The sequence below is a fragment of the Salvia hispanica genome, chromosome 5 (genome assembly GCF_023119035.1).
Source record: "Salvia hispanica cultivar TCC Black 2014 chromosome 5, UniMelb_Shisp_WGS_1.0, whole genome shotgun sequence".
NCBI lineage: Eukaryota > Viridiplantae > Streptophyta > Magnoliopsida > Lamiales > Lamiaceae > Salvia > Salvia hispanica.
The window spans coordinates 34,141,493-34,155,180 of record NC_062969.1 but is presented as its reverse complement, the minus strand read 5'-3'; the positions used below and the strand labels follow the sequence as shown (position 1 = coordinate 34,155,180).

The following is a 13,688-nucleotide window of genomic DNA, read 5'->3' as shown; positions in this document are numbered from 1 at the left end:
AACTACAAACTTTTAGGAATACAAAATTCTTGTAGTAATTCTAATTTTAAAGAAAATAACTACAAACTTTTAAATATACAAAATTCATAAGTTATACATATTAAAAATTTTATCCATCCACAATAAGTCAATAACTATCAAAATTCAAAAGTTCAAACATTCATCCTTTATAAATATCACAATTCAATAATTCATAAGAATCAAGATCTAACGATAATATTATAAAAAAATTCAAAATTATAAATATCACAAGTCAATAAAATTAAAATTTAATTAAAAAATTAAATTACATATCTTATATGCTAACTATTAAGTATTAATTAAATTATAGTTAAGAAGTAAAATTACATTTAGTTATAATGAAAATATAATTTATTAATTTTAGAAAATAAATCGGATAATTCGGGTATACCCGATCGGATATCGGATAACCCGATACCTGATAATCCAAAATTCTCACTACCCGATCCCGATCCGATGCCCGAAAAATCGAGTTTCGGATATTCAATTATCCGACTTTTTTGGGTTTGGATATCGGGTATCCAATACCCGATATCCATTTTGACAAGCCTAGATAGAACGATAAAAGGTGAGTAAACGGAGAGCTGCAGTTAATAGCAGTAGTAATTAGTAGTATTCGCAACGATGGATTTTTAGTAAAACAAACACACTGAATAAAGGTTGGGATGTCATCACATTTTGTAGTTCCGCCACTATATTATGTTGATCAATCGGTTCTGAGTCTAAACAAACCAATAAAAAACATGAGCCACATATAATTTCAAAATAATAGTAATAAATAAGGATTATATGATTTAGTATCAATGAATTAGTCAATACGTTATGCGTCTCTTAGATTTAGACACTTTGGATTTAATTTGCAAGTATTATTATAGTATAAAAATAAGAGTGGTATTATATAGTAAAAAAACACAGCAAATTTGTAACCGAAATGTGGGTGACATCCAACAAATGCTGAAAATAAGGTTAAACTTTATGGCTGGTTTAAACAGAGAAGCCGAAAAAAAGTGAGAATATACCTAAGTAGATTCCATCTGGCAACCTCATATATATAAATACATATTTGCATTTGCATACTTGATCTACACATAACTCGTTCCTTTTCTGACTGTACCAACTCTCCCTCTCTTAACAGGTGACTGATTTATTTTTATGATTTATGCATGTCATCTTATTATTTCGATCCATGATTCGTATCTATTTGTTCTTGGTGTCTTATAATATATCTATGATTCCATGCTGAATATAATGCTTTTTCATTAGATCTGATTACAAATTGTTATTGATCTGATTCACATGCATTGCGACGATTGATTGATAATTTCATCACAATTTCGTGTCTGGATTATTATTAGAGTGAGAATTTTGAGTATGAATTCATGATTATTGACGAATTTTTGAGTATGAATTCATAATTTTGAGTATGAATTCATGATTATTGATGAATTTTTTATAGGAAAAATGGCGGGCGACAGCAATCTAAAGGTGTTAAACGCGCTAGATGTGGCGAAGACGCAGTGGTACCATTTCACCGCCATCATAATCGCGGGGATGGGTTTCTTCACTGATGCCTACGATCTCTTCTGCATCTCTCTCGTCACCAAGATGCTCGGCCGCATCTACTACCACGTCGATGGCTCCCCCAAGCCCGGCTCCCTCCCTCCGAATGTCTCAGCCGCTGTCAACGGCGTCGCCCTCTGTGGCACCTTATTGGGCCAGCTCTTCTTCGGCTGGCTCGGCGACAAGATGGGCCGCAAAAAGGTCTACGGCCTCACCCTCATGATCATGTGCATATGCTCCATCGCCTCGGGCCTCTCCTTCGGCCGCGACGCCAAGGCTGTCATGGCCACCCTCTGCTTCTTCCGCTTTTGGCTTGGCTTCGGCATTGGCGGAGACTACCCCCTCTCCGCCACCATTATGTCCGAGTACGCTAATAAGAAGACCCGAGGCGCTTTTATAGCCGCGGTCTTTGCTATGCAGGGCTTTGGCATCCTAGCCGGGGGCATCTTCGCCATGACCCTCTCGGCTATCTTCAACGCCTACTACAAGTCCCCCTCCTACGAGGCCGACCCCTTCGCGTCCACCATCCCCCAGGCCGACTACCTCTGGCGTGTCGTCCTAATGGTCGGCGCCCTCCCCGCCATCCTCACCTTCTACTGGCGCCTCAAGATGCCCGAGACCGCTCGCTACACGGCCCTTGTGGCCAAGGACGCAAAGCGTGCCGCGGCCGACATGGCCAAGGTGCTCCAGGAGGACATCGAAGCAGAGCAGCAGAAGACTGATGCCATGGTCTCCCGTCAAGGGGACTACGACCTCTTCTCCAAGGAGTTCCTCCGCCGCCACGGCCTCCATCTTCTCGGAACAACTAGCACTTGGTTCCTCCTCGACATCGCCTTCTACAGCCAGAACCTCTTCCAGAAGGACATTTTCAGCGCCATCGGCTGGATACCGCCCGCCCAGACCATGAACGCCCTCCAAGAGGTCTACACCATCGCCCGTGCTCAAACGCTCATCGCCCTCTGCTCCACCGTGCCGGGATACTGGTTCACTGTGGCGCTCATCGATGTCATTGGCCGCTTCACGATCCAGCTCTCCGGATTCTTCTTCATGACCGTTTTCATGTTCGCCCTAGCCATCCCGTACCAACACTGGACTCAGCCAGAGCACAGGATCGGGTTCGTGGTGATGTACTCGCTCACATTTTTCTTCGCCAACTTTGGGCCTAATGCCACCACATTTGTTGTCCCGGCCGAGATCTTCCCGGCCAGGTTCAGGTCCACCTGCCACGGGATCTCGGCTGCGGCCGGGAAGTTCGGGGCTATTATAGGGGCATTCGGGTTTCAGTTACTAGCACAGAGCCAAGACCCGAAAAAGGTTGATGCTGGTTACCATCCAGGAATTGGGGTGAAGAATTGTTTGATTGTTTTGGGAGTAGTGAATCTTTTAGGATTGTTGTTCACCTTCTTGGTGCCTGAGACCAAGGGCAAATCTTTGGAGGATGTGAGTGGCGAAAACGAGGATTGATTTGAGACCATTTTTGTCTAATTCAGGTTAATTAAGTTTTTCCTTTGATTTTTATTTGATTTAGTGTTCATTTGAGTGATGATGTCTCTCCTAGTAATAACGGAGATGAAAGACTAGACTTGTATTAGATGTATACTCGTCCTGTTTTTCCATAGACTATGCCGGTTCAATATTTTCACTTTTATATCTTTCTGCATTTATGATTTGAATACAATGTTGCACAAGTCATTATGGAAGTAAAAAGTAGTAGTTGCAATTGAAGTTTACAGAGTAACATTTTTTCACCTTGTTGTTGTATGTGGATAACACAGATGTGGAGGTACATCGCGTTCAGTGGGCGCGATCCTTGATGACATCGAGCTCCATTTCAGCGGGGTCAGTGGCTTGGATGTCGTAATGAATGCAAACTGTTTTTGGAAGTAGCATAGAGCATCTTGGAACGAATTCTAGACACTGCAGGAGACCTGATCACATTTCATATGTATGGATGGCCTTATTATTATCTTCATGTTTGATACTGATTATGAAAAAGATAGTACTATTTCTCACTAACCAGGCAATGAAGAAAATCTTGCTCTTTCGACACTTGTCCGTAGTGACAAAATCGAAATCATAGACCGCATATCGACAATCGTTCTGCGGCAAGGATTCTGCAAAATCATGGTAGTCTTGAGCTGGGCCGCCGGTCTTGTCAACAACAACCTCGTTTTTCTTTTCATCGATCTTGAAAATCACGTAACGATAGCCCTTCTTTCTCTTAAGCTCCATGAATGTGTGCTTGCTCTCATCAGCAACTCCCACACCACAAGATGCATTTTGCTGACCAAGTATATATCATTCATTCTCTCATTATAGTACTATTTCTTAAATTCCAACTAATTTAATGAACAAGAGCACATCAGCCTATAACATTTAGCATACAAGACAAAAAACATGATTTCTTCACAACAATAATTGCATATCAGATTCAAATCAAGAAACATACAAGTATTATGTCTGATTCAAGGAAAAGAATATACTAAAATTCATGAAAATAAGCCATCCAAACTGGTAAAACTAAATTAAAAAATTTATGTCATGAATCAAATTTTGTAGGACTACTAGCTAGCTAATCCCATTTAAGTTATACACTTGAAAAAATGAATGATCACATAAGCAATGAAACAAAGAGTGATGGTCTAATACATTTATACATACCTCTCTGATTCTGAAGGACATGGATGAAATGGCGGATGAATCGAAGAGGGCTTCCAATTTTTTGCAAAGACAAAAAAAAAATCTAGTCTTTTTTCTGGTTTTGTGATAGGAATGGAATTAAGAATATGGTTAGAAAGTTTTCGACGGAAAGGCAGAATATATTCGACAACACAGCAAGCAAATGCATAAATATTCTTCACACGTCACTAGGAGATATTTTTGGGTACGACTAGAACTTTACAGCGTCTAATTGCTTTAGGCCATCATCATGCGTGCATCAATACCGTCTCAATATCATCCCTGCACATATTCATGGGTCCTACTATACTTTTTACCCCATCTCTTAACTAAAAGACAATATTTGCATCCATCCATCTCTTAACCATCTCATCCCTTAACTATTCATTCAATTTCATTTTTTATTTTTATTTCCAACAAATTCAACTAATAAAAACACACTTCATTAAATAAAATAAAATTATAATTTAAAATTCTAAAAAAATAAAAAAACACATAATTAAAATCATAAAAAAAATAAAAATGCATAATTTAAAATACGCTAAATTAAATTATAAAAACTACTCCGCCGGCGAATCATCCTCGAAGGCGATGGTCGTGCCCTCAAGCTAGGTGGAGGCGGAATACCAATTTGATTTGCCAGATACTCAATTCCGGCAAGATGGGCTTCATATTGGGGAGGCGTCATGCGGGCTGTGTCAGCCATCGTGGCGGTGAAGTACATGGACATTAGGCTGTTCAACTGCCCTTGGGTGCCCGAGCCCGAGCCCGCCTGGCTTGATTCTCCTCGATCCCCCACCCCCCCTCCCTGTAGCCGCCTTCGCCGCCTTAGTCCCTTGCGGCCGACGACGTGAACCGGAGGAGCCCCTTGCATCGGATGTCGGGAACTCAACCTCTTGTGAGGCGTTGCCTGACCCGCCTTCCCCGCCCTCACTAGACGAGTATTGGCCACCCGCCATATGCTTCGTGCGTTTCGACCTCGCACCCGCTGCGGAATCGATACCACCAACCCATCTATCAAGATGTTGCACCGCTTGCCAAACATCGGGATGTTTGAAATCTTAGCCGATGTCGGATTTAGACGTCCGCAGAGCCACTCTCAGAGTGTCGGCTCCACTGGGCTTCGCTTTGGTGTTGCTCCGCTTCCCTTCTGTAGATCCCACAAAATTTTTTGACATCTCTGTCGGCTCGCTCAAAATGAGTACGGGGCATCTTTAGGTTGCGGCTGAAGGTCTTGCTCGGCCTTGTTCGGTTGTATACCACGGTGACCCTTTCCCAAAAATCCTTGCGGTTTATTTTATTCCCGATGATGGGATCGTTCGACGTGCTGATCCACGCGTCGAAAATCGCCATCGTCGCCGCTTGTGAGTATGGATTAAGGCCGCCGTCCTCATCAAGGTCCTCCACCGCTTCCGAAGTGTGTTCCTTCGGAATATCCTCCCTAATTTGGGATTATCCTTGCGTTTGCCTATGCCTCGCGGTGGAGGCACGATAGTATGCATCAACTGGAAAAGATGGCGTTTGATATATTGGCGTTGATGAGCCTTGGGTGCTCGGCGACGAACCCTAATTTGGGATTATCCTTGCGTTTGCCTATGCCTCGCGGTGGAGGCACGATAGTATGCATCAACTGGAGAAGATTGTGTTTGGTATATTGGCGTTGATGAGCCTTGGGTGCTCGGCGACGAACCGGAACCACCCAAGAAGTTGATCATGCCAGCCCAATCGCCAAACGCGTTCAAGTCGTAGCCGCCATCGCCACCAGAGCTTCCGTCACCACCGGACATTTTTGCACAAATTGGAGAGGAAAGAGAGATGGTTTTTGTGTTTGTGTGTGGAAAGAGAGAGTGTAGTGTTTATGTGTGGAAAGAAAAAATGGCAGGGGGGTTATTTATAGAACATTGTAGGAAAAAAGGGGAAACGGGCAGGAAAAAACGGTAATTTTTTTTAAAATTTCAGATTTAAAAAAAAATTAAAAATAGCAAAAAACAACGCCCACTCGCGGGACGGCGAGTGGACGTCACACCGTGCACCAGAGCTTGCTACGTGGCACTGGCGCGTGGCGAGATGGACCGCCGTCCCTCCCGACCGACCGAGACACGCGATGAGACGAGATGCTTGCAGTGACATCTCGCTACGGTCTCATCTCGCCGGAACGAGACCGAGACCGCAGCGGGATGCCGCTGTGGATGCCCTTAGTACTCTGTGTATCCCGTCACAAATGAAACATTTATTTTTTGGCATTAGATTTTATATAAGAGAAAAGTAATTCGCAAACCCGGTCAAACAAAAAAAAATATTTCCAACGTCCCCCAATAAGAGTCATATTTTGTCACTTCAGTCCGTCCGACAATAAGAGCATCCCCATCCGTGCTCTTAAATAAGAGCGCGGAGACCCACTTTTACTCCTTGTTCTTAGCTAAGAGCACAACACCCACATCCGTGCTCTTCCGCAAGGACAAGCTCAAGGGTCCCACCATTCTATTATTCAATTTAAATACTTCAATTACTAAAAACATTTCTACAATATAAAAATACATTAAAATATAAAAATTACATAATTAAAAGCCTAAAAATTAAAAATTACATTATTAAAATCTTAAAAAATTAAAACTACATAATTAAAATCCTAAAAAATAAAAATATGATGAATGCAGATGATTTGAGTGAGATAGGAAGATGTAGATGATTTAGTATAAATGTGTGTATTTATAAAAGATGATTTTGGGATTAAAAAAAAAAAATCCAAAAAAACGTCCATAAACGGCTCTATTTTTTGGGAATCCAAAAATATATTTTTTATTTTTAATTTTTGGAATTATTTCTGAATTTTTTTTTAAAAAAAGAAAAATTAATTTTGCCAATGGCTAAGTCGTTGGCCAATCACATGGTGCCACGTAGGGCTGCTCAGCGGCACGGACGTGCTCTTATTTAAGAGCAGCGCCGTGCCGTTGGCACAAACAGACGGCGTACATTGGCGGACGAACTTGTCCTTGCCAGCGGCACGAACGGACGGACGGCGATGCTCTTACCGCTGATGTAATATCCCAACTTTTCGTATTCTTTTTAGTTGTTCTTGAAGGGACGTAAATTTTGCAAGCCGAATTAAATCTTTGTTTACTTTCAACGCTTAAATGAGTATTGAACGTAGTATAGATGATCAAGAGGAGTTTAAGATTTCGTTTAGTATTTGGAATAACGCGGGAGTATTAAATTTTAATGAAATCATCTTAAGTTACTAAGCTTTGGGCCTAAAAATATATAAGACATGTTGGGCGATAGAAATTGCAAATTTAATTACAATCTTTTAGTTTGAGCCCACTTAGGAACCCAATATCATCCTTCTTCTATACTGCCACTTGTTAGTTTTCTCTTCCTACAAAATGTTATTTCAACCTCCTCCTTCCACCTCCTACTTCTATTTCATGTATATTTTAATTCACCGATCAACATCCCATTAAATCTCCCAGCAAATATTCACCATTTATTCATGTCTCCTTTCCATTTCCTCTTCCAAATTCACAAATGAAATTCAAGCAAAGAAACAAGGGAATGAGCAGAGAATTTCCATGAGGGTTTATAAAGCTTTCCCCTGAAGTTTCAATTTACAGTAGGCAATCTTCCTCTCAACTTTTTATTTTATTTCTATATCATTACATGAAGCATAACTTGCATAAATCACAAAGAATAAATCATCAATTGTCTCCGAACCACCAAAGCTACTGAACTTGACAGCAATAATAGAATAACTTGTCAGCAAGCTTGAAGTACCATAACTGGAACATGATAATTTCCAAACCTTAGTTATATGTAAAAGAAACAAAAAGAGTAAGAGTAAGGACGTAGCTTCTGGTCAAGGGGCTGACCGACGGCAGCGCAAATCTGAGCCAGCAGCAACAAGCCGCGACAATGATAGCTCGGCAGTGAGTTTCCACGGAAGGCGACGGCGACGAGCTTGCTGGAAAAACGGGCGCTCACTGCGAGAGACGTCGGGACCCTGTGCAAAGGAGATGGACGTGGCGCTGTGAACGGCCGAGCAGCTGGAGGCGGGTCGGAGACTTTGCAAATCCAGAATCCGTAATCGGCGAGGTGGAATTGGCTGGAGACGGCACTGGGATGCCAAGCGTCGAGAATCACCGAGAGAGAGAAGAAGAGACTTGGTTCTCTCTGAATTTCACATCTGAGAGAGATGAAAAACAGAGGTGCGCCAATGAGGGGTCGCCAACGGCCTGATGGCGTCGGCTGGAGCACTCGTCGGCGGTGGTGGTTGAGAGAAAGAGGAAGAGAAGCAGATATTCGATTTCTGTGGTTTTCAAAGTGTGGGAGAAGGATAAGACGACATGTAAAATTTGATGAACTAATTTAATTATGTTGGACTCCCTTTGGCAAATTAAATAAGTAATTGAAGGGAAGTTGGACCATGTAATGTTTCGAGTGAAAACTTAGGCTGAAGAATTAAAATATATTTGTTGAGATGGAAAAACAAAAAGAGCGATTGGATTAATCAATTACTCCCTCCGTCCCCGAATACTTGACACGGTTTGACCCGACACGAGTTTGAAGAAATGTAATGGAAAGTGTGTTGAAAAAGTTGGTGGGATGTGGGTCCTACTTTTAAAGTATTAGTTTTATAATAAATGTAAGTAGACATGAGTTAGTGGAATATGAGGTCCACTACCATAAATGAAAAAAGTGAACTATGTCAAGTATTCGGGGACAGACCAAAATGACAAACTGTGTCAAGTATTCGGGGACGGAGGGAGTACTTGTTATTGGAGTTATTACTCAATTCCCGAACAAGTAAATAATTTGCAAATTGTTTCTTTTTCGAAATAAATTATTGAAATGGATAGAGCGCTTAATTAAAATCCATGATCTAACTAATTGCATCTTTAGCCATGAGTGTGATGGGGCCGAGGGTGTAGGATTTTGGGGACGTGCGACATCAAGCGGCTGCGTAAATTGAAAGAGAAAGTAAGTATTTAACACAACTCTCTGATTTAATTATTGTACAAGAATTTTAGAACGTACCCAAGAAAGAACAAAGAACAAAACCAAAACACATGCATTCTAAGCAGATGTTTTCATGTTGTCTGATTAAGTATATGTTATTGTTTTCAAAAGGATATATTGACAAGCAATTTATAATCGGAGTAAGGAAAGTCAAGTTAAGGAATTTAAACCCACAAGGTGAACTTTTCTATCCTACATACTATGTGGATAAAATGTCAAATATTTTAAGATGATATTTAGTTATGCAAAGGATGTTGTCTTGCCATAAATGATTTTTTTATGTGTATGGAGCCTATCTGTCTGGTTGTAACGTAAGAATCGAATTCGGGTCCTAGTGAGGGTGGTGTTTCTACTCGGATTAGTGTATACAGGTGACCGTGGAAGGCGGCCACCTTCCACGGCACAAAGATGATATAGTGGAGGTCGTTGGGAGGTGGCCACCTCCCTGGCTGGAGAAAGATGTAGGTGACCGTGGAATAGCACCATCTCCACGACACTTGGTGTTCAGATATGGCTAAAGTATAGAAAGAACTTAGACTGATCAGTCGAACTTTAGCTCACAAAGAATTTAGTAAGCTCGGGCCTTTTAAGAGAAAACCCTCGAGTGTTACTGTAATGGCATGACAATATTCTCATTTTATGTATGTATATTTCGGCAATGTATTCACTGAGTATTTTTATACTCAACCCTGCATATATTTCTAAATGTGCAGGTTGAGCAGTGACGGTGGAGAATGCTGAGCAGAGTTATGATTTTCTTTTTATTTGAAGTAGAGACTCTCGGAGGTGCATGTCTCCATATATGTGACTCTGTTCTTTCCGCTGTGTAGTAAAGTTCTACACAATATCGACTGTTCGTTTATACTCTGATAAATAATTATTGAATAGTAAGATTTCATTCCAATGCTAGTGATCAAGAGTTAATTTGAAGTTGGTTCCACATTATTTCTGAATGAGTATTGAGTCACTATATCCCCTTTTTGTCCCCTCTTCTAATCTCCCACCCCTAGTCACGGTTTCCCGGTTTTGATTTCCTTAGCAAAGTGCGGTCGTGACATAGTGGTATCAGAGCAGTTTCTTTAATGCTTTGAACCCCCAAGAGTCTCTTTCAGTTACCAGTCTAGACTTGTTCCACTAGACTATCTAATTAGTAAAAGAACTATCAGCATTCCCACTAATCCTGCTCAACGAGGGAAAAGGAAATTTGTCTTTTCTTTTAAAAGCGAAGTAGAGGTGTTCAAAAGGTTTGGAAAGAGAAAACTTTACGAACCGTCGGTCAAATGAACGGGTCTGGTATGAAAATATGAGATTTTAGCAAAAGAGATGATGAGTTTTATGAGGCACTTGTTTCAAGCGAATGAAATTAAAAAAATAAAAATAAATAAAAAAAAAGAAAGAGAGTTTTTGAGTTGCGAAAGAAAGGTATTTCCAGAAACTTTAGAAACTAGATACTCCTCTTCTCTGTCCAAACAAAACTGAACAAAGTACGCGATCTAAAATAAAGTTATACATGAGAAAAACATTTGAGTCAGGAATGAAAGACATTTTCATGAAAAGACAAGAACTAGACACCCCGCTTCTAGCGTGGGTAATGTAAAGGTTATTGTGTGTCTCTGTCATGTTTTTATTTCTAAACTCGTCGTAGTTTGACACACATAATTTCCCTTCAAATGTGATGGTGTTATTTGCTCTCCCCCTCGAACTTTTTTTTTTTACCTGTTCACAGTTTTGCTAGAACCTTCTCTAAGGTATCATACAGTCTTTGTGCAATTAATATACCACTTGTTTGAATCCGACCTTGAAATGATTTATGTTTGCAAATAATCACCACAATTTCTCTTCATCTTATGTTAATTTATGACTCAGCTTCGGTCCACATAAATTTGAACCCACCCTCATATTTTTGACACTCTTATTTGACTGCTATCTCCTTTGACTCATATGTGGTGAAAGCAATATTTTGACATTTTGAATTCTTACCACCAAATTTCATCTTGAAAGCTACTCAAATTATGGTTTTTAGATTAATCATTCGTCTTAGTCAATTTTAATCTTTAAAGGACGATATATTATTATAGACCACTCATAAACCATTTGTGTTCTTTCAAACATAATTGTTGATGGTTGCCTTTGCAATTAGCTCGATTCCTCTCATTCTGAGTTTGTTACCTCTGGTTGTCCATAACCTAAAGATATTATTGATGTGGTCTGTCATCATGATTTATAAATCAAAGATCGTCGCAACTCAGAACATTTTGCGTGTTTTCAAATCCCATTGCGATTAATCATTTCAGGCCCTACTATATTGAAGTTCCCTTGCGATGATACCTTGAAATCTTTAGCTTGACGACAATCACGGGAACACTTATTTGATTCAGTATACCTTGATCCTATGACTTACAAGCTATTTCCCTAATGAATTTCTCAAGCTCAAAGATTATAGCTAAGACCTTTGAAATAAACCGCTTAAAATTTCACAAATTTCGGGACGAAATTTTTGTTAAGGTGGGTAGAATGTAATATCCCAACTTTTCGTATTCTTTTTAGTTATTCTTGAAGGGACGTAAATTTTCAAGCCGAATTAAATCTTTGTTTACTTTCAATGCTTAAATGAGTATTGAACGTAGTACAGATGATCTAGAGGAGTATAAGATTTCGTTTAGTATTTGGAATAACACGGAGTATTAAATTTTAATGAAATCATCTTAAGTTACTAAGCTTTGGGCCTAAAAATATATAAGCCATGTTTGGCCATAGAAATTGCAAATTTAATTACAATCTTTTAGTTAGAGCCCAATCTCATCCTTCTTCTATATTGCCACTTGTTAGTTTTCTCTTCCTACAAAATGTTACTTCAACCTCCTCCTTCCACCTCCTACTTCTTCCACCTCCTACTTCTATTTCATGTATATTTTAATTCACCGATCAACATCCCATTAAATCTCCTAGCAAATATTCACCATTTATACACGTCTCCCTTCCATTTCCTCTTCCAAATTCATAAATGAAATTCAAGCAAAGAAATGAGGGAATAAGCAGAGAATTTCCAAGAGGGTTTATAAAGCTTTCTCCTGAAGTTTCAACTTACGATAGGTAATCTTCCTCTCAACTTTTTATTTTATTTTCTATATCATTACATGAAGCACAACTTGCATAAATCACAAAGAATAAATCATCAATTGTCTCCGAACCACCAAAGCTACTGAACTTGACAGCAACAATAGCATAACTTGTCAGCAAGCTTGAAGTACCATAACTGGAACATGATAATTCCAAACCTTAGTTAAATGTAAAAGAAACAAAAAGAGCAAGAGTAAGTACGTAGCTTCTGGTCAAGGGGCTGACCGACGGCAGCGCAAATCAGAGCCAGCAGCAACAAGCCGCGACAATGATAGCTCAGCAGTGAGTTTCCACAGAAGGCGACGGCGACGAGCTTGCTGGAAAAACGGGCGCTCATTGCGAGAGACGCCGGGACCCTGTGCACAGGAGATGGACGTGGCGCTGTGAACGGCCGAGCAGCTGGAGGCGGGTCGGAGACTGTGCAAATCCAGAAACCGTAATCGGCGAGGTGGAATTGGCTGGAGACGGCACTGGGACGCCAAGCGTCGAGAATCACCGAGAGAGAGAAGAAGAGACTTGGTTCTCTCTGAATTTCACATCTGAGAGAGATGAGAAACAGAGGTGCGCCAATGAGGAGCCACCAACGGCCTGATGGCGTCGGCTGGAGCACTCGTCGGCGGTGGTGGTTGAGAGAAAGAGGAATAGAAGCAGATATTCGATTTTTGTGGTTTTCAAAGTGTGGGAGAAGGAGAAGACGCCATGTAAAAGTTGATGAACTAATTTAATTATGTTGGACTCCCTTTGGAAAATTAATAAAGTAATTGAATGGAACTTGGGCCACGTAATGTTTCGAGTGAAAACTTAGGCTGAAGGATTTAAATATTTGTGTTGAGATGGAAAAACAAAAAGTCTGATTGGATTAATCAATTACTTGTTGTTGAAGTTATTACTCAATTCCCGAACAAGTAAATAATTTGCGAATTATTTCTTTTTCAAAATAAATTATTGAAATGGATAGAGCGCTTAATTAAAATCCATGATCTAACTAATTGCATCTTTAGCCATGAGTGTAATGGGGCCGTGGGTGTAGGATTTTGGGGACGTGCGACATCAAGCGGCTGCGTAAATTGAAAGAGAAAGTAAGTATTTAACACAACTCTCTGATCTAATTATTGTACAAGAATTTTAGAACGTACCCAAGAAAGAACAAAGAACAAAACCAAAACACATGCATTCTAAGCAGATGTTTTCCTTTTGTCTGATTAAGTATATGTTATTGTTTTCAAAAGGATATATTGACAAGCAATTTATAATCGGAGTAAGGAAAGTCAAGTTAAGGAATTTAAACCCACAAG

General features: G+C 40.2%; 2 protein-coding genes and 3 long non-coding RNA genes across 5 annotated transcripts; 3 read left to right on the top strand and 2 right to left on the bottom strand.

Annotated features, from left to right (window-relative positions):
- Positions 1 to 1,113: 1,113 nt before the first annotated feature.
- On the top strand, positions 1,114 to 3,306 carry LOC125186386 (probable inorganic phosphate transporter 1-7). Its single transcript, XM_048082741.1, has 2 exons — positions 1,114 to 1,156; positions 1,478 to 3,306. The coding sequence occupies exon 2, from the start codon at positions 1,483 to 1,485 to the stop codon at positions 3,043 to 3,045; it is 1,563 nt and encodes a 520-aa protein (XP_047938698.1). The 5' UTR covers positions 1,114 to 1,156; positions 1,478 to 1,482; the 3' UTR covers positions 3,046 to 3,306.
- LOC125186387 (actin-depolymerizing factor-like) lies at positions 3,274 to 4,403 on the bottom strand. Its single transcript, XM_048082742.1, is given in 4 exon segments — positions 3,274 to 3,448; positions 3,450 to 3,509; positions 3,599 to 3,864; positions 4,243 to 4,403. Coding segments are annotated over 4 exon segments (420 nt in total). The 5' UTR covers positions 4,264 to 4,403; the 3' UTR covers positions 3,274 to 3,375.
- Positions 4,404 to 7,802: 3,399 nt separating this feature from the next.
- On the top strand, positions 7,803 to 8,650 carry LOC125186391. Its single transcript, XR_007170430.1, has 2 exons — positions 7,803 to 7,870; positions 8,119 to 8,650. It is a non-coding gene; the product is annotated as an uncharacterized LOC125186391 (long non-coding RNA).
- On the bottom strand, positions 7,814 to 8,260 carry LOC125186389. Its single transcript, XR_007170425.1, has 2 exons — positions 8,127 to 8,260; positions 7,814 to 8,036 (listed from the first exon to the last, which is right to left on the bottom strand). It is a non-coding gene; the product is annotated as an uncharacterized LOC125186389 (long non-coding RNA).
- A 3,517-nt stretch (positions 8,651 to 12,167) lies between the features above and the next one.
- LOC125187540 lies at positions 12,168 to 13,178 on the top strand. Its single transcript, XR_007170623.1, has 2 exons — positions 12,168 to 12,366; positions 12,557 to 13,178. It is a non-coding gene; the product is annotated as an uncharacterized LOC125187540 (long non-coding RNA).
- Positions 13,179 to 13,688: the final 510 nt, after the last annotated feature.